General features: G+C 47.2%; 1 protein-coding gene across 1 annotated transcript in view; it reads right to left on the bottom strand.

Annotated features, from left to right (window-relative positions):
• Positions 1-22,913, bottom strand: part of LOC146816481 (exportin-5-like) — a 1,583,592-nt gene extending 1,560,679 nt beyond the window's left edge. Inside the window, 1 exon segment of the mRNA XM_085610325.1 lies at positions 22,736-22,913. Coding sequence (XP_085466451.1) covers positions 22,736-22,840 — 105 coding nt within the window. The 5' untranslated portion in view covers positions 22,841-22,913.
• Positions 22,914-23,855: the final 942 nt, after the last annotated feature.

The raw sequence follows: 23,855 nt of genomic DNA, 5'->3' as shown, positions 1-23,855 counted from the left end.
AAATTTCTCACAGAGCAACGCATGCGCTGGCTCAGCGAGACCTAAAAATGAAAGAGGTGAACAAACCCTACAAATAAAATAAAACAGGTGAACAAACCCTACAAAAAACAAACCTAAGAACACAATATTAATATAAGATCATATCATAACAGGAATGGCCAAATCCAACATCACAACACACAGGATTATTTTAGTTTCCATGCCACAAACTTCTCCCAAGAAGACTTGCGTAGCGATAGATACAGAGCATCCACCTTCTGACCGGGCGATTGATCCAGTAAGAGGGTTCTGGTGAAAAAACCTTGTCCAACAGTACCAGACCATCACCATTTTGCTTGGATATCTGTTCCTACACCATTCCATGCTCTTTGACCACTTTCCCGGCATTCCACCAATGACCATATTTAACCCCTTCGATGCGTGCGTCGGTCAACGGCCGTCGCGAGCACTACCTCCGTAGTGCTGTGCCCGTCCGTTGGCCGACGCGGCCCCGCCCGCGCAAGATTTCACCCGCACCGTGGCGGATTTTACGCCACGGTTAACGGGTTAACTCTCACCAAATTGCCACATACTTTATCGACCACCACAACTACACTGTAGCTCACATCCCTTTACCTTACAAACACAGTTTTTTTTTTCCATCTGAATCATATCTACCAACAAACCTATGCCAATCAACAATTGTTGATTGGCATAGGTTCTAACATCATGGTTGTGTTTTTCCCTCTTTTGTTGTTCAGCAATACTGAATAAAGTACCTTTATCAACACCACACCCATTTTTCTGGGCCCACTTCATGCAGTTAATAACCACTCTGTTCATCCTTTCCACCAACCCATTAGTTTGTGGGTGATAAAGTAAACTTCTAATATGTTTGACACCAGATTCATACTGTGAGAAGTTGGCCTGATGTATGATGTCACTAGTTCTAGTGTACACCTTATATCAGTCCAAATACCCTTATGGTGATTGGTTGTAAAGTCAACCTTATAGACCAGCTATCCTAGTGGTAGCATGGACAAGAGCAGTCTTAGGCTAAACTCTGAATGGCATGTGAAGCCAGCTGTGATACCATATATAATCCCTTGAATACCAAATGAAAGGACACCACAACAGATATATATAAAATAAAGTGTATTTATTCTAAGCAAACCCTCAGCACTCTTTATGAGATTAGAGGTAAGTACAACACAGTCTTATTTAAGCATACATTAAGTCACACAGGTAAGTAATACAGTTAGGCCCTAGGGGCCACGCAAACCATATACTAAGTAAGTGGTATAAGAACCACTGTCACGGAAATAGAATAGGCCTAGGCCTAGGGAATCGCTGGGGCTACACTACACTAGCGTTAGTTAGGAAGTGGGAGGCCCACGGGATTCGTGTGCAGAGTGGAAACACTCACGCGTAATGCGTAAAAGTCAATAGCAATAGTACAGTTTAGAAAACGATAGATTTAGGACACTTCCGGAGTAGCTAGGAAGTCGAGACTTGAAAACTAGACACTAGGATAGTCACTATCCTGATGAGCACCGGAGTACCCAAGTTACCTAGCCCACAGGCTGCGGGTGCATAGGGGTGAAGATGCGTCGTTTTCGTCGTCGACTCCTATGGATGCCTGAAGAAAGATGCTGACAGGCAGTCAGTGAAGAGTGTCCGGTGGATCCCAAGGCTGGGATCAAGAAGAGAAGAAACCTGCAAGCAGAAGGGACAGAGTCAAGGTCCCTAGCCAGTGACCACGTGGAACCAGGAAGGAACCAGGCGATGTCGTGAAGATTTGCAGGTGAAGGTGAAGCTTGTCGCTGCAGCCAGGAGGACCAGGAAGCGTCGAGGACGACCAGGACCAGGAGGCGAGCTGTCCCACGAAGGCTCTTGCTGTCGGCGGCGTCGAAGTTGGACTAGGACTCACCAAGCCTTGGCAAGCGGAACCCACGAAGAACGAAGGACTTGCTTCTGGTGCAGACCAGGAAGGTCTGGGGTGCTTCTTCTTTGCAGAGAAGCGGGAGCCAGTCTGGAGGAGCCAAACCAGCGCAGAAGATTTCAGGGAGCGTCGTCACAAAGGCCACTAGCCAGCGGGCAAGCAACCGGACAGACGCGGCAAGCAGAAAAATGCTGAAGGGCCCCACGCAGGACTCGTGGAGTGTGGGGGGCTGATCTTCGGTGCAGATGGTGCTTGGGGTTGGGGCTTCTCAATCCCCGGTGCACAACTTCGAGGGTACCTCAGAAGCTGCGCTGTAAGTTACTAGCCACTTTTCCCAGGTAGCCGGTCCCACATCGCTCGTCGCCTCCACGGATCTCAGCTCTGCTGCAGATGTGGATGTGGATGAGGGTCGGAGAAGTCTGGAAGTCAAGGCTCTGGTCGGGCTCTGCAGTCGGTTCCTCGTAGAACGGTCGCAAAGCAAAGGGTAGTCTCTTGATGGTGCCTGTTTGCACAGGGTAGCCACTCCTTGGCTACAAGGGAGATTCTTCAGTCTTCTTCTTTCGTCGAATGTCGAAGGTCCAGAGTTTCTGTTCAGTTTTGCAGGTTCAGGATAATCTAAAGTCTTGAGGCCCAACTCCCACTCTTATACTAATCTGGGGGGCTGGGATACCTGCTAGGTCACGCCTTATGGGTGGGACCTGGGAGGGGGTGGTTACACCCACTTCCCTTTGTCCAGTTTCGCGCCAGAGCTGGGGCTGGAGTGCCCCAGCGCCGGTTTGAACTGGACTATGCAAGGAACACCTTGTGTGCCCCAGGCATGTCTCATTCCTTTCAGCCCACCCTGCCCCAATACACTAAAGGCTGTCTGGGGAGGTGCTAGCACCTCCCCAAGCAGGAAACCTATTGTCCAGGCCTCCCTGGCTGGGATCACTCCCAGCTGCAGGAGGTCAGACTTGTGTCGTGGCAGCAGCATCCATTTTGTGATGCTGAGGCTTTGGTCAGAGGCTAACAGTTGAAGTATGATTTTAACATGTCTTTCCCTCTAGAAGGGGGGAATAATATTCTCATGTCCAGAAATGGCATGGGGGTATTATTCCAAAGTGTTAGACACCTTACACGACATGTTTTGATAAAGCCAAACCATAGTTACCATAACCGTTTAAGATTATAAGGCACTTTAAGAGTATATGGTAGGCCATATCATAGAACAGCTATAAGGACATGGTTCCGAAAGCTGCAGACAGGCTCAGCTCATGCTAGAGCACCATCTCACATGTTACCAAGCACTCTGCCTCCAGGATTGTTAAGGCCTGCCATAGGAGTGACTGATAGGTACACATGTGTCTATATATAAGGGTAGATATAGGCATACTATATCTAAGCAAGGGGTGATTACACGACCTTGCCCCAGCTGAGTGATCAGCCAGTTGTGTCTGATTGGAAGGCCAGACCAGGGGTGGCATAATACATGCTGCAGCCCCTGGGAGGCCTAGGGTACACCTATGCCCTGGGTACCTAGGGTACACTGTACAGGGTCCAATAAGGTGATCCTTACCAATTGGGAATGTACCTAGGGTACATGGAGTCCATTTTAAAGAGAGAGCAGACAGCCTGAGACCCTGAATGGCAGGATCTCAGGCCAACTAAGTCGAAAAACCAGCTAGACACTAGGCAAAAAGTTGGGGGTAACCATAGTCAGATATCCACCTTCCTACACATGCAAAAACATTTCCATCTCCATACCAACAAACTGAACCCCATTACCTGAAACATGTTCCGATAAACCTTCCTTTGCAAAAATGTGCCTCAGAAAAAACACAACATTAATTGCAGTAGGAGAGGAAGAAAAATATTACCTCAGGCAACTTGCTGTGATATTCCAAGACCAATGCATAACCTAGATGAGGGGGAATACGTTGAAAGGCCCAACCCTAACAGTCTCCACTTTCACCCAAGGTTTCTCAGGAAACTGAATGGGTTGAAGTGACGGTGTGATTACATTGAGCCCCTTCTCTGGATTGCTACACACAATACACCCCTTCACAGCAGAGTAAATTTCTTTATCAATGGCGAGCCACCAGAAGTGAGCTCTGACCCTCCATTTCCTCAAGGTAACTCCCAAAAGCCCATTTTACGCACAATGTATCAACAGGGGACGAACTGAACTGGACAGAACATATTTGTCTGCTCTTACTAAGACTCCATCCTCAATGGATAACTCTTGCACAACCTTGCAAAATAGCTGCAATTCTGAAAGCACGCCCCTTTCTTTGGACCACTCATTCACAATACAAGCTTTGACCTAGCCCAAGATTACATCTTTCTCACCCGCGCTCTTCCACTCCAATTCGGAACACACTTTGAGCTCCACAACATGCACAGCCGCAACCAAACATTTCTCTGTCATCATCAGGATGTGAATCATGTATGTCATGTAACAGCAACCTGGACAGTAAATTTAATGCGACTTCAGCTCACCCAAATATGTGTGCAACCTTCGAATTAGTTTAGTTGTAAGTCAGGCAATATTTGGTGTTGTGTTAGAAATGGGATCTCTGGTTGGCTAGGGCTTGCGCCAAAGCCAGGCAGAGACCACCACTCTAAGTCAGGGCTGGGGAGTTACACGCCAAAGATAACCCCTGCTCACCCCCTTGGTAGCTTGGCACGAGCAGTCAGGCTTATCCCGGAGGCAATGTGTAAAGCGTTTGCGCGCGCACACAGCAACAACACCCTAGGCCCACCACAAAAGAAACTCCACACAAGGTTATATATAAAAAAATAGCCTTTGTATTATAATAAACACATTAGATGATAATCACATAATTTACTCTGTGCCAACTGGCACTGGGCAGAATTTTACATGGGGACTATTTACAAAAGACAGGGCCACATGGGCCACTGTCAGAATTAGCACAAATCACCAATTGTAAATGTAGGACATATACCAACTGTAACACAAATTATACTGTAGCGCACAACCAGTAACTACTGGCGCAATAATGACCTCAGCATTATCACAATAGAATCGGGTATAAAACCTATCCTGTATACATCACAGGGCCATAAACACATTATGCAATTTCTCATAAGTCTAACGCATTAGACCTTACCTCCTAAGTATAAATACACTAGGGGCATATATCACACAGGGAAGTATAATCTCCCTAACATAAACCTAAACGGGTAAAACAACCTCCTATGCAGAAATCATATCTAGAGGTATAAAACACAGGGTGCGCAAAACATACTACAAACAGTACATTCCCTAACACCATAAGCATTAACACAGGGTACGCAAAACATACTACACACTGTACATTTCCTAACACCCTAAGCAATAACCCAGGGTGCGCAAAACATACTACACACGGTACATCTCCTAACACCATAAGCATTAAACCACAATAGTACTTCAATCATATTGGGGTCCAGGTTGCGCCAGAACCTAAACGTAGCAGCTGGCACTAAGTGCTGCGCAGCTGTGCGGGAAAAGATGGGGGCGAAGGAGTGCGTCTCACTTCTAACTTAAAACACATGTCCCCCAGAGAAAGAATACCCTAAACGGTGCAGCTGCCCACTACTTGCTGGGCAGCTGTGAAGTCAAACTGTGGCAGGGGCTCTCACTAGCCCCCGAGAACAACTGCTCCAATCATTGGAGCCCTCTAGGCTCTAGAACCATCATGATGTCCCTTAATGAACAAATATGCAGAGCGTTGGAGCCACAGAGGCTCTAAAAACAACCATGTCCCCGAGCACCGTGGAGCCACACGGGGCTCTGGAAACCAATATCCAAAGCGTTGCAGCTGCCCTCTGTCAAGCGGGGCAGCTGTAGGAGATGCCAACTGGAAGGGGCACGGCTCGGGAGTCCCTCCCTCTAGGGCCGTAGGGAAATAATCTTCCCCCATTGTGGCAGCAGTCCCGCTGTAATACTAAAAGAGGCTCTGGCACCTCTGTGCCTCGGGACCACCCCCCATGGGACACTTTAAAACAAATAGGCCAGTAACGTTGAAGCGGCCCGCAACGGCAGGTCCACTCATGGAAGATAGGTGCCAGCCATGTATCCCGCCCAGCCCTCACTCACCAGGCTGCAACACGCGGGCTGGCAACTTCTCCGGTCTCACTGCGGCTGCCGCGGGGCTCCCTCTTCATCACGGGAGCCCCGCCTGGGACGCTGCTTGGTCGCGGCCTTCTCCAGCCGCTTCTCCCCTTCACCCAGGCCCCCTCCTGGTGCCCGGGACTTCATGTGCACATGCAGGACTTAGACTGCTACCGCGGGGCTCTCCCGTCCTCATGGGAGCCCCGCATCAACGAGCCGCACCAGCCTCTTCCGGCCGCTTCACAGGCCCCGCCCATGTCCCGGGTAGGGATGCCTGACTTCCTGGTTTTGATCGGGCCGGCGGCGGTGAACGCGGGGTGTGCACCCGCTTCGTTTATAAATCGAAAAGAATGGCACAATGATGGGTAGGCTCCCTCCGAATTTAGAATATAAAGCAGGGTGGGCTCCTGCTATTTAAAGCAAAAATAAGCGGGCTAAGCAGGGTGGGCACCCGCAACAGGACACAATGCAGGGGAATCCCTACGTCGGGATTCCCTCAGAAGATCGTAGCCCAGCGCTGCAAAGTCAAGGCACAGGCTCCCTCTCAAGTCAAAGGGGGTCAATTAAGTTAAAGCGCTCCCAGGCGCTAGAAGAATGCAAAGGTCCTGGGGCAAAGAAAATAAATCCAAAAAGGTCCCAGAAGTCCATCAGGCATCCAGGGGCTGGGCAGGGCCCAGGGAGGCAAGCCTTCCCCTGGGCCCCAGCAGCAGCACGCCCCTGGCTGATTCAAGTCCAAGAACAAGAATATTTTCATGGGGTCACAGCACCTCTTTTATGCACAGAATCCTTTGTCTCCAAAGGTGCAGGGAAGGGGCGAACCAGATGCAACTGGTTCCTGAGCACTTTGTGTTGCTCAGCCCCTCTCCCTATTCACAGGACAGGCCAGGGACATCAGACGCACCACAGGGGGGGGGAGCCAGCATTGTGTAGGGAAAGCCCAGCCCTATTCAGGTCCCAGGTGTACTCCTGCCTGCAATCCCATGCAGATCTCTCCATTCACCACCGGGGCAGACCCATCCTGACTCCTGGAGCCAGACACACCAGCCAATCACAAGCCAGACAGTCACTGCACATTTATTACACAGACATGCCCGCTTCTAGAAGTGCCACTTCTACACTAGACACCGTAACGCCGCACACATCATTGCGCAGCATTCACTCTCACGAGTTCGCACATACCAAACTCGACCCTGCACTCCTCTCACATCAGGACTTAACACGGTCACTCAGATCCCCCATGCATTCCTATGGGAGGGCAGGTCAGTCTCACTAAAACATACACAGAGCGCACGCGCTTTCAACTGGGACACAGTGTAAAAGCGCCTAGAGGCCTAAAACCACTAGTACAACATAGGAAAAAGGCTAGGATAAATGCAAAAAGTTGTAGGGGTGAACTTGCCAGAAGGGCCAAGTCCAACATGTTGTATACCTAACCCTTATACCATTCAGAATGCACACCAGTGGTTTGCGATCGGTCTGGAGAACAAATCTCCATCCCCTACATAGCATCTGAATTTTTCTATGGCCCAATAACCGTTCAATAACTCCTTTTCAATAACTCAAAAATCCGCCTCCGGTTCACAGAGTACTCTGGAAGCATAACTTATGGCTTCTTCCCCCACACTTCATCTTCTTGGATAGTATGGCACCCAACACATACTTACTAGCATTAACTGTAATCACACAAGGAAGATTGGGATCATATGAACCTAAAGCCTTCGCATTTGTCATTTCTGTTTTGACATTATTAAAGGTTTACTGACACAGATCATCCCATGCTAATGGAACATTTATTTGATATTATTATTTTTAACATGTTTGTGAAGTTTTTCATCTTAGTGGCATACCCCACTATGAATTTGGAGTAGAGCTCACATAGACCTATGAACAAACACAACTCCTCTTTGTTTATCGGATCAGGACACTCAACTACAGCTTTGACCAGACCTGGCCTAGAGCAATTGCCTTCTCCTGAAATCTAATGACCAAGAAACTCAATGTTTTTTCCTCCAAAACTCACACTTTTCTTTTTTGACCACTACACCTCTTTTTTCAAAGATTCTGAGAACCAATCTAAGGGATCTTCTCATGTTCTTCCAGCTGTTTCGCATAAATCAACTCATTGTGCTGAAAGACTTCCACACCTTGCACCTTCCTAAACAACTGATACATTATGCACTGGAGTACTGACGTCGCAGATGCCTGTGATGGCATGTGACAAAATTGGAAGGTACCAAATTGTGAATTAAAAGTAGTGTAATGTCTGGATGATTCTTCTAACACCACATGATGGTATGCAAAGGCAAGATCAATTTTAGAGAACCACTTTGCACCACCAAACTTATCTAGCAAACCACTTATTTTGGGTAGAGGATGGGAATCCACCAAAATCTCTGTGTTGAGACTCCTCAGGTCCACACACAGCCTCAATTTACTGTTGCGTTTGCAGGCTACGACTAATGGAGACAACCAGAGGCAAAATTCTACAGGTTAATTACCCCTTTGTCCTGCAAATTGAACAGTTCTCTTTCCAGATCACTTCTCAAACGGAAAGGCATCGATTTAATCTTGTGCTTAAGTGAAATAACACCTTGCTTGATTTTGACCTCATGCTTAAATCCTACGATTTTACCCAAACTGGGGGCAAATACACTAGTGAAAATCACATTCAAGATAATTAGTGATCGGTTGATCTTTGACTACCAACACCTGCTCACTAGTACCTGGCCTTAGTACCATCCAAAACCGACCCTTGATTGCCACATATTTTCCCTTGAATTCTCTATTAATGAAATTCAAGTACATCTTCGATGAAGCCTTCCAATTCAAAATTTCCTGCTTTCATAAGATACCAGTGACCTATCAGGAGGAAACAATTTTCTGTCACACCAGGTCTCTCGAAACAATTCCGATGTAATCATATAGTAATCCTTGCACCCAAATCCATCAACAGGTGCAATCACTTACCAAATACCAAAACATCAACATAGGGGCAACACAGGGGGCGGAGCTTGCCGTAGAGCAAGATGGCCGTGTGAGAGAAGAGCTCCGCGAGCCATCGGCCTTAAGCATAAATCATCCTGACATTCTACACCGGCACTCCTATGAGAAAGGAAGATCCCTACACCCCTTGACCTGGGCTACGTTCCGACACCACTCTGGCTTGAGTGGCGGCCCCACAAGGGCGGAAAATCACGTGCGCCCTCCGGTGCTGCATGCTGCAGAGTACTGCGACGGAAGAAGACATGCGTGCCCACGTGGGTACCCGAACATCCAGCAGCTGCTGTGTGAGTACTGCTCGTTCCCTGGGGGTGTGGCGTGCGGTGATTGCCCTGAAGACATCACTACCGAGGTGTGTGGGGCTCATCAGTAATCGGACCCTGCCCTGAACATCACTGCGCGCTTGCGTTGAGGCCTGTGCCCCGTGGTGACCTTACCGGGGATCGTACACACCCTTGCTGGGAGCAGGGAAGCTGCGGAGAACTTAGCAGCGGAGTGCAGCGACCTCCCGAGTCTGCGATTCCCCCTTGCGCTCCAGTACTTGAAGCTCCGTCACTCTCGAGTTCAGCGGGAGTGCCTCGGATCCTGGGAGAAGACCTGCAGCGCCGACCCCCGTGCCCAGGGCCTGTGCTGTGTGGTGAGTCGCTCCGACGCCAGGACGGCTCGTGGTGACGCAGACGCGAGCTGCTTCATCTTAGCGGCGCCGGCTGCGCCTTGAGGCCCTCCTGCCCCAGTGCATTGAGGCATCCAAATCACCGCTGGGTGCCTGCCCCGGGTGGCTGCTATCGCAGACCCGCCAGTTGTCTCGAGCTGGACCCTTGGACTGAGGGAGTGCTGCGATCCCTGCCTGGGCGTGCCAGCCGGGGGCGGCCTGAGACTCTGTGACAGTCCTTGTGCCTCAGCACCACTATCTACTCCTTCAGCTGGAGATGGGGCACCCTTTTACCCTGCAGCAGGAGTGAAGACGACCCAGAGGACCTGCTGGGTTTATGCGTGGGGGCTCCTTTGCTGATTACCCTATGGAAGGTCGCCAGTAACTCTTGAGGTGTCCCCAGGCCTATATTTCAAGCCGGACAAGTCGCAACTGCCCCATACACTGTCTTTGCCTGCGCCTACAATTGTGCGTTTACCCGACCCTACAGATACGGGGGTGTCCCCCATATTGGAATTGCCTGGCCAAGCTGGTTGGTCGATACCCATTGCGTCACCTCTCCCGGGCGACAGAGATTGCTGCGGACTAGATTGTCTCCGCTCTCTATGGGGGATGCCCACAACCCGCACCGCAGAGAGAGACGAGAGACGCCTCTGGACCTCCCTTGGATTGCAGGACTTGCATCGCTACGCGCTGAGTTGCCCCTGGGTGGCGGTGCAGACGAGAACATTCTGCTCTAACTTGGCCCTGGTGCTCAACCACCATCGGAGCGCACTACCTGGCCCTGGGGCGGTGGCCACTCCCGGTAGCGATAAACTTTAATTACACTGACCTAAGTACGACTGCGCCCAGAGAGCTGATTCCATGGGGAAGGTCGACAAGACTCAGACTAAGCTGCCTTTCGACTCCAAACAAGCTAAGACCAGAGTCACTGGTGGCGGCCGCTCTACAGACGATGGTGTGGACCCCCCCAGAGGACGATGTGGGGGAGGTGAAACAAATGTTTGTAGCTGTCCAAAAGAGCTTGCTCATGATAGACGGGAAAATCAATTTGCTAGTCTTCCGCATGGATAGAATGTTGGAATGCCTGGATAAACACGCGGAATGAATCGATATGACCAAGCGCAGAGTCAGAGGTAGAGGAAGCGCAATCAGAAATGGACTCCATACAGAAGCAAATGGCCAAGGCACTCACAACGCTGCAGGACAAAGTGGAAGACCTCCAGGACCGCTCCCGGAGGAGGAAAATTCGCATTACTGGCATTTCGGAGTCGACATCAATTGGTAATGCAGAATTCTTTATAGGAAAACTCCTCATCACTCTATTGGGTCGCAACACCTTCTCTGACATCTTTGTGGTGGAGCGAACCCACCGGTTACTTGGTCCGCGTCCTCCACCTGGGGCTCCGCCACGCCCGATGATAGCTAAGTTGCTCAACTATCTTGATAGAGACTCTGCCCTTCGACGTGCCAGAGACTTAGGAGTACTGCAATACGAGGGCTCTTCCACCTACCTCTACCCAGACTTTACTATGAAGGTCCAGGAAGCAAGACGTCAATTCATCACTCTCAAACGGCGACTCTGAACAAAAAAAATCGAGTATGCAATGCTCTACCCGGCTAGACTGAGAGTCCCACTTAATGGATCAACCTGCATTTTCTCGGACCCTAAAACACTGCAAAAGGCTCTGAAAGACCTATCCAAGAATACGCCTCAGAAAGCCACAATGGAAGGACTAGAGGAGACGTCTGGAGGGGCGGCTGCTGAAAGCCAAGACGAGTAGGTATGAAACACCTGTGAACTTCTGCAGAACTCTCAATATGTGCGCTGCTAGGCGCGGATGATGGGACCCCGAATTAGTTGAGCCAAAAGACTGAGTGAAGTGACGTCCCCTGTACTACTGACCTCCATACAGACTTCATCACGCAGAAGACTCCATATTACTACTTTTGCAAGTATGGTTATAGTTTATATGGTTTGCCTTAAAGTGAGTTTTCACTCGGTTTTTATAATGTAATTTCTATCTTTGGCTGCATGCATGTGAGAAACGCCCTCCTGGTTATGATTGCCCTGGCGCCATAGGCTGGCACAATCGAAGTGTCATATGAATCATGGGTTGTTTGAATGCTCATACTTGTTTATAATTGCGTAGATTAATGCCGATGGCCACCAGCGGTGCTCCGGTAACATCTGCCCCCATGTGTTAGACACCGCATGGCCAATTGCCTTTTCTAGTTTCTAAGGAGATGAGGGGGCGGTGGGGGCGAATGTCTATGCTCAGTTGGGCATTGCATGGCGTGGGAAGGGATGTGGTTTGGGTTTTCCTTTTTGTTTGTATGTATTTTTTTTTCATTGTTATGACTAGTCAGAACACTGAATGCAACATAGTTGATATGGATGGAGGAATACTAGACACATATTCACTACTAGCAAGAGGCCCCAATATCCCTATTGTACATCTGATTCCTTTCTTTCGGAGACTATAGAGGATAAGGTGCGGTTATTGACATGGAACATTAGAGGTCTTAATGACCAAAGTAAAACCACAAAGGTGATGGCATATTTGATGAGACATAACGTTGACATAGCCTTGTTGCAGGAAACCCATCTCCCCTCAGCCACCCTTCCACTTACTCATGGGCGGATCCGTGGCACTTTCCACACTGCCGGATTTACTTCACATGCCCATGGAGTACTTACCTGGCTTAACCCTAGAGCTCACCTCTCACTGGTGGAACTACACACAGACCCAGAAGGCAGATACGCTATATCTAAATACACAGGGAAAGGTATGGAATGCCTTCTAATTAATGTCTATGGCACCAACTCCGATTGTCCACAATTTTATTGAGACAAACTGGCCCTAGCCCACCACTTACCAAATCTCACACAGATATGGGGAGGTGATTTTAATTGTGTGCTAAATCCCGATATGGACCGCTCAGGGGGCCCACAAAGATGCCCATCGATGGCAGTCAAAAGGGTTAGGGCCACACTGACTAAGTTAGGGCTGTTGGATGTGTGGTGCTCTCGTTCAAGTGTAGCAGGAGGATTTACGCATTACTCCGCCCCACATAACCTACATACCAGAATAGACTACTGGTTCCTGGCTGGTACACTGGGACACACTATTTGTGGCTGTGAGGTGCGCCCACGCTCATACTCAGACCATTCACCAATACTACTTACCTTAGCATCCCCTACCAAACGCCCCTCCCCATTTACTTGGAGATTCCCTCCAAATGCCTTACTGGATGATGCTTTCAAGGCAGACCTCCTAGAAGCCATAGATACCTTCTTCGCCACAAATATTGGTTCAGTCCCACAGTTTGCCACCATTTGGGAGACTTTTAAGTTCTATATCCGGGCATTGCTATCTACGGGGTGTGAGGTCTATTAGGGAGCGTCGGACTCACCTGGAGAGGCAACTAGCCGATTTGGAGCGTGATGTACTAGACACGGGTGACGGCCAAGCCTAAGACGCACTCAAGTCCACCCTCGAAGAATATCACTCACAAGCGGACAGAGAGGTAAAGTTAATGGGTAAAAAAGCGATAGCCAGAACATACGGGGAGAGGGAGCGCCCTGGCGCTTCGCTGGCAGGCCTTATGAAAGGGCGTCAGATGACTTCCGTCTCTGTTAAACTTACCTTGGATTCTGGTGAAAAGTCTAGTGACCCTGATATTATTGCTGAACAATTTTGAACACTCTACACCAACCTATACCATTCCAGAGCACATGGCCCAGACGCCGACATGCTCTCCTACCTAGAACACATAAAGTTACCCTGGTTATCTAATGAACACAGAGCGTATCTAATGAGGCCGTTGGAGACATGGGAGATCCATGAGGCCTTGAAATCAATGCGCTCTGGCGGCACCCCGGGCAAAGACGGACTCACAGTAGCGTTCTTTAAGGAGTTCAAGAAGGAGCTCACACCTCACCTAATGACACTTTTTGAAGAACTGGCTGAGAGTGGATCTATGCCCCCCACAATGCGCGAGGCTCTCCTTGTAGCTATTCTGAAACCTGGGAGGTCTTCCCTCGAGTGTGCCTCTTATCGGCCTTTATCCCTTTTAAACGTCGACACTAAAATCTTCGCTAAAATACTTGCAAATCAACTAGTCTCACTCATACCGACGCTAGTGGGCCCAGAACAGGCAGGTTTTGTCCCAGGACGCAAGCTAACGCACAATCTACGCACGATCATTGGAGCTATCCAACACACCAACCCGGACACCAAGTAGCTGCGGTCTTCCTTGATGCTGAAAAAGCTTTGGATTCTGTAGAGTGGAATTTCATGTTGGTGGTACTCTAACATATGGGGCTCGGTAGTCCATTTTTACACCTGGTGAAAGTCCTATACACCGCTCCGACGGCCCGGGTGCATGTGGGCAATATAGTCACTGCCCCACTGGACATCTCTAGGGGTACTCGCCAAGGGTGCCCACTGTCTGCTCTCCTCTACGCCCAAGTGGCGGAACCGCTAGCTTGTGCTCTCCGAGAATACCACAGACATAGGGGTATCCGTTTCCCTGCATACAATCTTATTATCTCGGCCGACGATACGCTTTTATACATTCGTGACTCGACCACCAATCTTTCCCCAGTACTGCGAGAATTGGTACAGTTTGGAGAATTCTCAGGGCTCAAAATAAATTGGGCAAAGTCTATACTTTTTCTCCTTACCCCGGCGATGCTCCCAGTGGAGCTGGATTTCCAATTGACTTGGTCCGCGGACTCGGTGCGCTACCTTGGAATCCAAGTACACACGAACTCGGAGGTGGTAATACGAAAGAACTATGGCAGGGCCATGACCAAACTGAAAGAAGACATGAATAGGTGGATCCTCCTCTCCCTCTCACTCTAAGGTAGAATCTCATTTATGAAAACGGTGGTGTTCCCCAGGTTCCTAAACATCCCAATTACCCTACCGGCACACTTCTTCAAACAACTCAAGTCGCTGCAGATTAAACTAGCTTGGGCAGGTAAACAGCCGAGAGCCAAATGGGACGTGCTCACTCTCCCATATTTGATGGGTGGACTTGGGGCCCCAGATTTAGACCTCTACTACTGTGCGGCTCGATGTTATCATGCTTATTATTGGCTACACCAACTAATACCCCACCTCATCTCCACATAGAAAGGGTGGCAATGGCCCCGCACACCTTTCGCAGGCATTGTTCCGCCCGGCGAGGCGTGGTGAGGGGACTCTGGACTCACTTAACGCCACTACGCACGCCTGGCAGAACCTAAGAACCGCCAAGCAGTTTCTGTCCTCTATTCCCCCTTACGCACATAGCATGGTACGCCTGGCTCCCTGCCCTCACTACACCTGAAACAGTCGGGGCTATGCACGATTTAGGGATAGACACCATTGGAGACTTCTTTAAAGACGGGACAGGACGTGAGTGGGAAGAGCAGACAGAAAACATTCCTACAGTCCCCCCCTAATGCTTTTCCACTATTTTAGAGCCAGAAGCGCGCTGAGAGAACTCCTTGGGGAGGATTTACTGAAGCCACCAGAAGTGATACCTCTTACCACTATGTTGCGCACTGACTCCCCAAGCAAAATGGTTTCACACATATACAACAAAACACAAGAGCTGCGTCGTAACCAATATGTTAAGGCTAGATTGGAATGGCAATTGGACCTGGAGCTCACACTAGACGTCGACACATGGAAATACTGTTGTGAGGCTACGAAACAGATTTCACTTAATGGCAGACACCGTCTTATACAATTTAAACTCCTTAATTGAATTTAACACACTCCTGTCCGGCTACACAAATTTGGACTACGAGAAACTGACTGGTGTGAAAGATGTGTGGGGAGTGGGTGTGGGCTTTCTGCATTTGGCATGGTTGTGTCCTCCGGTTGCTAATTTCTGGATACAGATATTTACTAAACTAAGCAAGATTGTGAGAGAAACAGTGGTCCCAGATCCACTATTAACCTTACTGGGTTACTCTAAGAAGGTCTAAAAAGGTCTCAGACGACTGATTGACATGGGCCTCCTGGTGGCCAAGCGAGTGGTGGCAATGCATTGGGCACGGGGTCCTTCCCCCCCCTCCCTGACCCAATGGTCCAGGGATATGCTGTTTTGTAACACGCAAACTGAACTGTATAGCGACTTACTTCCCCCTAGAAGTCAGCCTAAAAACTTCTGGAGGTTATATAACACCTACATAGAAAGCCTGAAGTGAGACCTGTATATAGTGTTCCACCTAAATATCTGAAAGTCCGCATATAACATATGCTACACGCTTTCCTTTTGCCTATTGTCCTCCAAATAGTCTCATTTGTGGATTTATGATCTGTACCTCCATGCATATTGTGACCATTTTTATCAATCATTTGAATTTAAGTTAGTTTTCATTTACAGGAGATTATCTGTTTTGTAATGTATTATTTTTGCTGATCTATCATTAATTGTTTGAATGCCATTTGTTCCTTCACTGTTCTTGGTTTGATTCTATGTTGATTATGAAACTTAATAAAAAGACATTAAAAAAATAAAAATGAAAACCATAGGGGCAACATACTGACTGGGCTCACCACTCACTATGGTATCATCCAACACCACCATAATCATGTCTTGGAACTCACTAATATGCAGCTTTCTCATGTTCGGTATATCCTCCTCCACAACATAACTCAATTTACTTTCTTTATTTTTATTGGCCTGGCATACTTTTGCAAAGCGACCAACCTTTGAACATCTGAGGCTTTTTATATTTTTAGCGGGACATCCCTTGTCACCCCTGCTATGAGGGTATTTGCCACATCTGAAACAAACATTTTTCTGCCTAAAGAAACTTTTGTTGTTGGCCCTACAATCTTTCCCTACATGTAATCCACCCTGGATCACATTCACCCCTTCTCTCAGCGTTGTAGTTTTCTTCAATTTATTACGGATAGCTGCGACAATTCTATACTTTTCACAGCTCTGATGACATCAGCCAATGTAAGAGTCCCCCATTGTAAGCAATGTCTGTTGTATGTGTTTGTCTGAACATTGACCAATAAACTGAATCCTTCTTAATTGGTCGGGGAAGTTTCAAGTTGACATTGTGCACACAACTTACGCAAAACACTCATGTATGAACGTTTCCCCCTTGTGTTTGTGTTCTTGTGAAAAAGTTGTGTTGAAAAACTATGAAACTAGGTTGAACATCAAATCTCCTTTCTAATTTCTTTACTACTTCCTGGTACTCGTCCAACTATCTCTTCTGCTAGGTCTATTTCTGGAAGATGTTTGAACACCTCCTGCTCTTCAAACTCCAAAGAATGCAAAAAAATAAAATCTTTCTTTCAGGTCTGAAGCGCGATGCACCTATTGTGTGAAGATACATCTCAGATGCATCAAACCACTGCTTCAATGGAATTGGCGCCTGTTCCTTGCTGCTGCTGAGCCGCTGTTTTAGGAACACATATAACTCGATCATCACTTGGGTTGCTATATGAAACACACACCTGCAATGTTTTATTTGACAAACTCGCTTGGGTACAATTTTACACAAGCAGTCCCTTCAGCACTGTAGCATCTGATGTATTAGTACTACTATTATTGGAATGTTATTATGCAGTTTCTATTATATTGTCCTTCCCTTATTCCTACCACATTAGCTCGTGGTGGGTTGACGGGTGTTTGGACGGTTGGGAAGTGGGGAGATTCATTCAGTGGTGAGGTGGTTATACGAAGAATAAACCTGTGTCCTCCCACAGTGTGCTGTCGTAACTACAAGCACATTTGACAAACTCTCAAGAGCTCTCAATATGCAACTGACCAGGCTGGTTCCGATTGTAAGCCAACTCCTAGTTATGTGGCAGCCTTTTACTATCAATTCACAACTTATCTGGCTGGTTCCCATTATAAACCGGCTCCTACTTATGTGGCAACCGTTCACTATCATTTCACAAAGATCCCATGTGACTCATTATATTTCATCACACACACGTTGTGTTTTACTTTTGACCTGGTTGTGATTAAACTCGCCACATCCCCCTTCGCCTCACGCGCCTGCTTCCCCGCGCACTTTTTTTTTTTGTAGATTTATATAGCGCAAACTCGACCCAAAGGTATTGGAGCGCTTTACATGAGCACCGGTTACGTTATACAAGGACACATTCATGTTTTCTTTTTGGTGGGTGTAAAGACCACACGAGGAGTAAAGGGTAAGAGTAGCAGTCTTTATTGTAGTACAAGCCCGGACACCAAAGGCGTCTGAACAGAACAACAGAGTTCCTCCAACTGTCCACCAACTGTCACCCTCGGCCAAGGTTCTACGATAGAACATGGAGACGTCATAGAGCCTTGTGCAAGGGCTCGCGGCCAGGGGAAAGCACGAGGCAGGTCGCGAGACCTATACAGGCACTGATGTGCAACCAAAGCATATGTGAAATATAAACACAACACATCTCCTTATCAATAACAATTTGAAAATGGGAATACCAGGAAGGGAAGAGAGGCAAGGGGGGGAAGAGGAAGGAGCGGTGCAAGGTGTAACAAGCTAACCCAGGGATACAGAGAAAAGGGGTTAATCACATACGAATTCCTTTAACCCTTCGAGTAGTGTTATTACTCTGCCATGTCTGCTCACCACAGGTTCCTTAGCTATAGTCCTGTCAACATGGAAACCATTGGGGGGTGAACAATCTTCAGTAGCTTGAGACGTTCCGGCAAGAGGAATGTCTACAGCTGTATCTGTGGCGGGGTCAGGTGGAGCGCTAACAAGGGTTTCCTCGATAGACGTGTCATTGGTAAGGTCCGCTTTGGAAGGATCACTCATAGGGGCACTTAGTCTAGTATCACCCTCTTCAGGGTTACGACTTTCGCTAGAGTAATCATCCAAAGCCACTCGTAGCTGGAGGAGGCGGGGGTAGTATGGTACTGGTGAGCCGTAGTCCCATCCCCTCTGCACAAGGATGAAAAATGCCACACTTTCCCGTCACTTAAGAGTGCGGAATTGCAGAAGATTTTCCTTACCGTAAGGGGTTGTGAATAACGGTTAAGACCTATCTTGACAAAACCACTCCTTTTAACTCTGACCCAATCACCTACGTGAATGTTGACAAGTTTGCAGGCGTGTTTAGAATCGTAGTATTTCTTACTACTTTGTTGGGTGTGCGAAATTCTGCTGTGGACTCCCTCCATGGACCAGTCCGCTTTCTTAGGAGTTAACCACCAAACAGTATCTTTGGTTATCGGTGTTCTGCCTCTCAACAACACAAATGGGCTAGAACCAGTGGATTCACAGGGTGTGACATGGAAAGGTCGCTATGATTAGCAAGTTGTATAATCCCTTTTATGACGCGATTGAATCTCTCTACTTCACCATTACCGGCTGGGTGGTAAAGAGAGGCAAGTCTTGTGAGAAATGCCGTTATCATTGACAATTTATTTTAAAACCTCATAAACAAATTTTGGACCATTGTCGGTCACGATGCATTTAGGCAAACCTTCTCTCAAGAACAATGTTTTCAAGAACTTGATGATGGTTTTGGCATCAGCATTGCGTACAATTTCTACTTTGGGCCATTTGGAGAAATGGTCCACCAGAACAATGAGGAAGACTTGTTCACCATTCTCCCAAATGGGACCACAAATGTCCATACCTAATCTGGTCCATGGCATACTAGGATTAGACATCGGTTGAAGTGGTGGCCTGAAAGTCAGAGTTCTCACAGGCAGGGCAGTTCCTCACCTTCCTCTCTATTTCAAGGTCTAACCTAGGCCACCAATATGAGTTTTTAACTCTACTTTTAGTCTTGTCTATATCTAGATGCCCTTCGTGGCACATGTCAAGTAGTTTGGGCCGGAGTAGGGCAGGGGGTATGACCTTGCCATTTCTGAGGATAAGGCCTCCTTCAAACGACAATTTGTGCCTTAACTCCAAGAAAGTGGTAAGTGGTGGGGTAGATTTCTTTTAATGAGCCCATCCGTGATATACTTTCCCACCTGACACAAAACGGCATCAATTTCTTGGGCCGGCAACCAATCATGTTATGAAATACAGGGTACCTCATCAAGTATATTAGCCACACAGAAGGATTTAATGTCTAAGGTGGAATCACTCATATCAGGTAAGGGTAAACGGCTTAAACAGTCGGCAACCACATTCTTGAACCCAGGAACATATTGTACATCGTAATTATAGACCATCATCCTGAATGATATACGTGCATACGGGGAGAGGCACTTTGTAATCTTTTAGTGGTAAGGACCTTGACCAGGGGTTTATGATCACTTCTTATGGTAACGTGAAATCCCCATATGTACTGTACTGTAAGTGTTCTAAACCGCATGCGCCTGCCAAAGCCTCACGCTCTATTACTGAGTATCTCTCCTCAGTGGGTGTGATGGAACGTGCGGCAAATGCGACAGTTCTTTTGTTGGCTAGGTTGTCGATTTGGCTTAAGACAGCTCCAAGACCCCTACCGCTGGCATCTGTAGTGACTATACTGTGTAAAGAGGGGTTGAAACCTTGTAAAGGTGGGGCATTGCAAATGTCATTTTGATATTAGTGAATGCTTCCTCACAACCGTCAGACCACACAAATGTACTCCCCTGTTTCACAAGTTGTCTCAGCAAGAGCGTTTTGGAAGAGAAGTCTTGAACAAACTTAGCATAAAATTCAGATAACCCTAGAAAGGCTTTCACTTCATCTTTGTTTTTTGGGGAGGGGGCTTCTCTTATAGGCTTAATGCCTTACCCACAAATCTTGTGTCCCAAATACGTGACACTGGTCTCAGCAAATTTGCATTTCCGAATGTCAGCGGTGAGACCGTAATTCTCCAAGGTCCGTAGTACTCTGCTTAGACCAGCATCATGCTCCTCCCCGTTAACTCCCATTACCATTATGTCATCTTTAAAAATCAATAAGTTGGGCTCATCTTTAAATAATATGTGCATGAGTCTTTGAAACATGGCCGCAGCAGAGGCCAGTCTAAAGGGGACTCATTTAAACCTAAAACACCCAAAGGGTGTTACAAAAGTAGTGAGGTATCCGCTGTCGGGGTGTAGTGCAACCTGATGGTAAGCCACAGTAAGGTCAATACGGGAAAACTACCTAATGCCATTAGTATGTGACTTATAATAAACAACAGGAGCATCAACTCGTAAACCTTGTTGAGACTGGGGTAATAGTATAAGAAACAACAGAAATTCTCAACTGGTATCATTCAACCTAGACAAATAAAGTGCATGTACAAGACATTACAGTTGAGATAAGGAAGACTCGGAATAAACGAGTTTAGAAAAAGACATATTGTATTAAATAAAGTAAATACAAAGGGACATACAGAAACTAAATTAAGCAGAGTAATGGAACAGTTGTAACAGCACTGTACACAAAATCAATGAACATAAGGACAACCCGAGCTTGTACTTGGTGCTTAAAAGTGTACGTGACACGATGACGGCGGCGCAAGTGACAAGGTGAGAACAGCAGAGGACGGCGCAAAGTGAAGTGAAAGTGAATAGTTGAAAATTAAACACAAAGGTTCTAAATTCAATTTTGTGCAATAAAAATGATTACATATTCATTTTAAAGAACCATAAGGCCATCAATTGAGCTGAAATGTCGACGGCGTTTCGATCCGGTTTAATTGGGATCATCATCAGGACTGGGTTGCAATATTCAAAATTCAAACGGTGCTGTACAAGAAAATTGGAAGAGTATGAGATGATAGGAAAAGAGAAGGACCAACAGTTGATGGAGAGGAAGGAACTATACAAGGGTCAAATTAATATGATTTAAATGAGAAAAACATGAGCCAACCAAGGGGTAATAATATCCAGTCATTTAGACACAACACAGACCAAGGAGGGAAACAGAGTAAGGAACAGTTAAAAGGGAAAGCGGGGGGGAGGTTGGGGGGGTAGGGGGGGGAAAGGGAGGGAGAGAGGGGCGCGGGGAGAAAAAAGGGAGGACAAAGTAGAAGGGGGAATATACAAGTTGTAAAAAGCGGTTCATATCCTCATTCTCAGAAGAATCTAATTCATCATGTTCTTCAGGTACAATGAGTTTTACATTAGATTTCCTTCTTTGTTTGCTTTGGCACATTTTAACAAAATGGCCTAAGACTCCACATTTAGTACATTTCTGCTTCAGGGCAGAGCATGTTTTATCGTTGGCTAAGTGGAATCTGCTTCCGCATCTGAAACATTTCCTTTTTCCAGTCAACATGGCTCTGGGAGTAGAATCTTTCCTTTGATTAGAATCAGGAATAGATTTCTGAACAGTGTTTTTAAAGTTCTTTACCCTAGCAACTATGGGTTGTTCTTCTCCTTCAGTTTATGTTTTATCGTTGGCTAAGTGGAATCTGCTTCCGCATCTGAAACATTTCCTTTTTCCAGTCAACATGGCTCTGGGAGTAGAATCTTTCCTTTGATTAGAATCAGGAATAGATTTCTGAACAGTGTTTTTAAAGTTCTTTACCCTAGCAACTATGGGTTGTTCTTCTCCTTCAGTTTATGTTTTATCGTTGGCTAAGTGGAATCTGCTTCCGCATCTGAAACATTTCCTTTTTCCAGTCAACATGGCTCTGGGAGTAGAATCTTTCCTTTGATTAGAATCAGGAATAGATTTCTGAACAGTGTTTTTAAAGTTCTTTACCCTAGCAACTATGGGTTGTTCTTCTCCTTCAGTTTTATGCTTGTCTTCTGAAAGGACGGCCTTAGCACGCCTCCCAGTAAGTTCTGCCCTTTTGACAATGTCAATGACGTGGGTCCCATGCTCTCCCATGCCACTGGAATCAAGCTATCCTAGCTGAAGAGGGGTGAAACCCCAAAACCGGTCCTAGGATGCATGGTTCCAGGACCTGGCTTGGTAGTTCGGGCTGGACTGTTCCCATGAGGCACAGGGTCAAGACTGATTTGCATATGGTCGGGTTCAAACTGGAATGGCATGGTGAGCAAAAAAGACGATGGATTTAGGGCCAGATCTCTGTACTAGGGTGAATGTATGACATTGTTCTGCATTCTGTCCATCAACTGTTGCGTTTGCGTTATTCCGAGCGTTACTCCTCACTCATTCTAACTGTTGTTTTCGCTTCCTCACCTTTTGGGCCTCAGACTTCCTCGTCCGATTCGGCGCCACGGAATTCACCAACGTCAGTTTTTGCTTTAAGAAGTTTATAGAAGCGCCAACCTCTTTAGCCGACATCTTGCCAGTTGAGTCCGATCAGGTCTTCCTCTCCCCTCTACTAAAGTAAAACAAAAAATTGTGAGGGTTGAGAACGAGGCTTGAAACGCAAATGGCTGCGCATGCGTGTAGCCGGGAAGTCACAGCGTCTCGTTCCTGCGACTGAGCAGTAAATATTATGGCGGCTGTGCTGTGCGAGCGGTGGTGCCAGACAGGAGACGGAAATACTGCCTGAAGAAACCGGAGAGCACGGAGGACCAGAAAATGGGGTGCACAAAGAATAACTGCCAGGGCTCAAAGCTTTCCCGAGAATCCCGGCATTGTTCGTATAAAAAACACCATTTCTGGGTAGCCTTGATACCACCTCAGCGTAACTATTTTTTTCACACTTGCAGATTCCTGCTTTCTCCTTTAATTTGTTCGTTTTTCTCTTCCTTTCCTGCTTGTGTGTTTAACCCTCTTGCTCAGGAGCAAAGTCTTTAGGAAAAATAAGTGCCTTTGACTCAAATTAGGTTTGGGGCCAGAGCAGGAGTACAGGGACACCATTGAGAGAGAAGGCCACGGGTCAGGCGTGCATTACTCATTGGTTTGAATGGACTTCAGTCCCCCAATTCATCCGGTGTTTCAGGTCGTAAATAATGTATGGTAACTGTGATTCTAAGCGCAATTGTGGCCTGGTAGAGGAGTGTTCGGGACAGGCCAAAGAAATGAATGAAAAGTAAAAATGATTCCGCAACTATTATGCAGGCTGTTGTAATTGAAAGTCCATTAGCCGAGGAGTATAATATAAGGTTGGTTTATTGAAGCTTGGATACAGGGTAAGTTTCAGGTAAGTAAGTAGAAGATGGTAAATAGCAGCTAGCCCCCACCAGGAGCAGCCTTCCTGCTGCTCAGCCTACATGCTCAAACTGACACTCAGCACATCACCAGTCACCCGCGCATTCTGTGACATCACCGAACATTGAGCATTTCAATCATCACCAAGCACTCATCCTGGCTGAGCAGTAAGGAAGACGTAGCTAAGAAAAAGGAATGG

The sequence above is a fragment of the Triturus cristatus genome, chromosome 6 (genome assembly GCF_964204655.1).
Source record: "Triturus cristatus chromosome 6, aTriCri1.1, whole genome shotgun sequence".
Lineage (NCBI taxonomy): Eukaryota > Metazoa > Chordata > Amphibia > Caudata > Salamandridae > Triturus > Triturus cristatus.
This window is presented reverse-complemented; position numbering and strand designations above follow the sequence as displayed.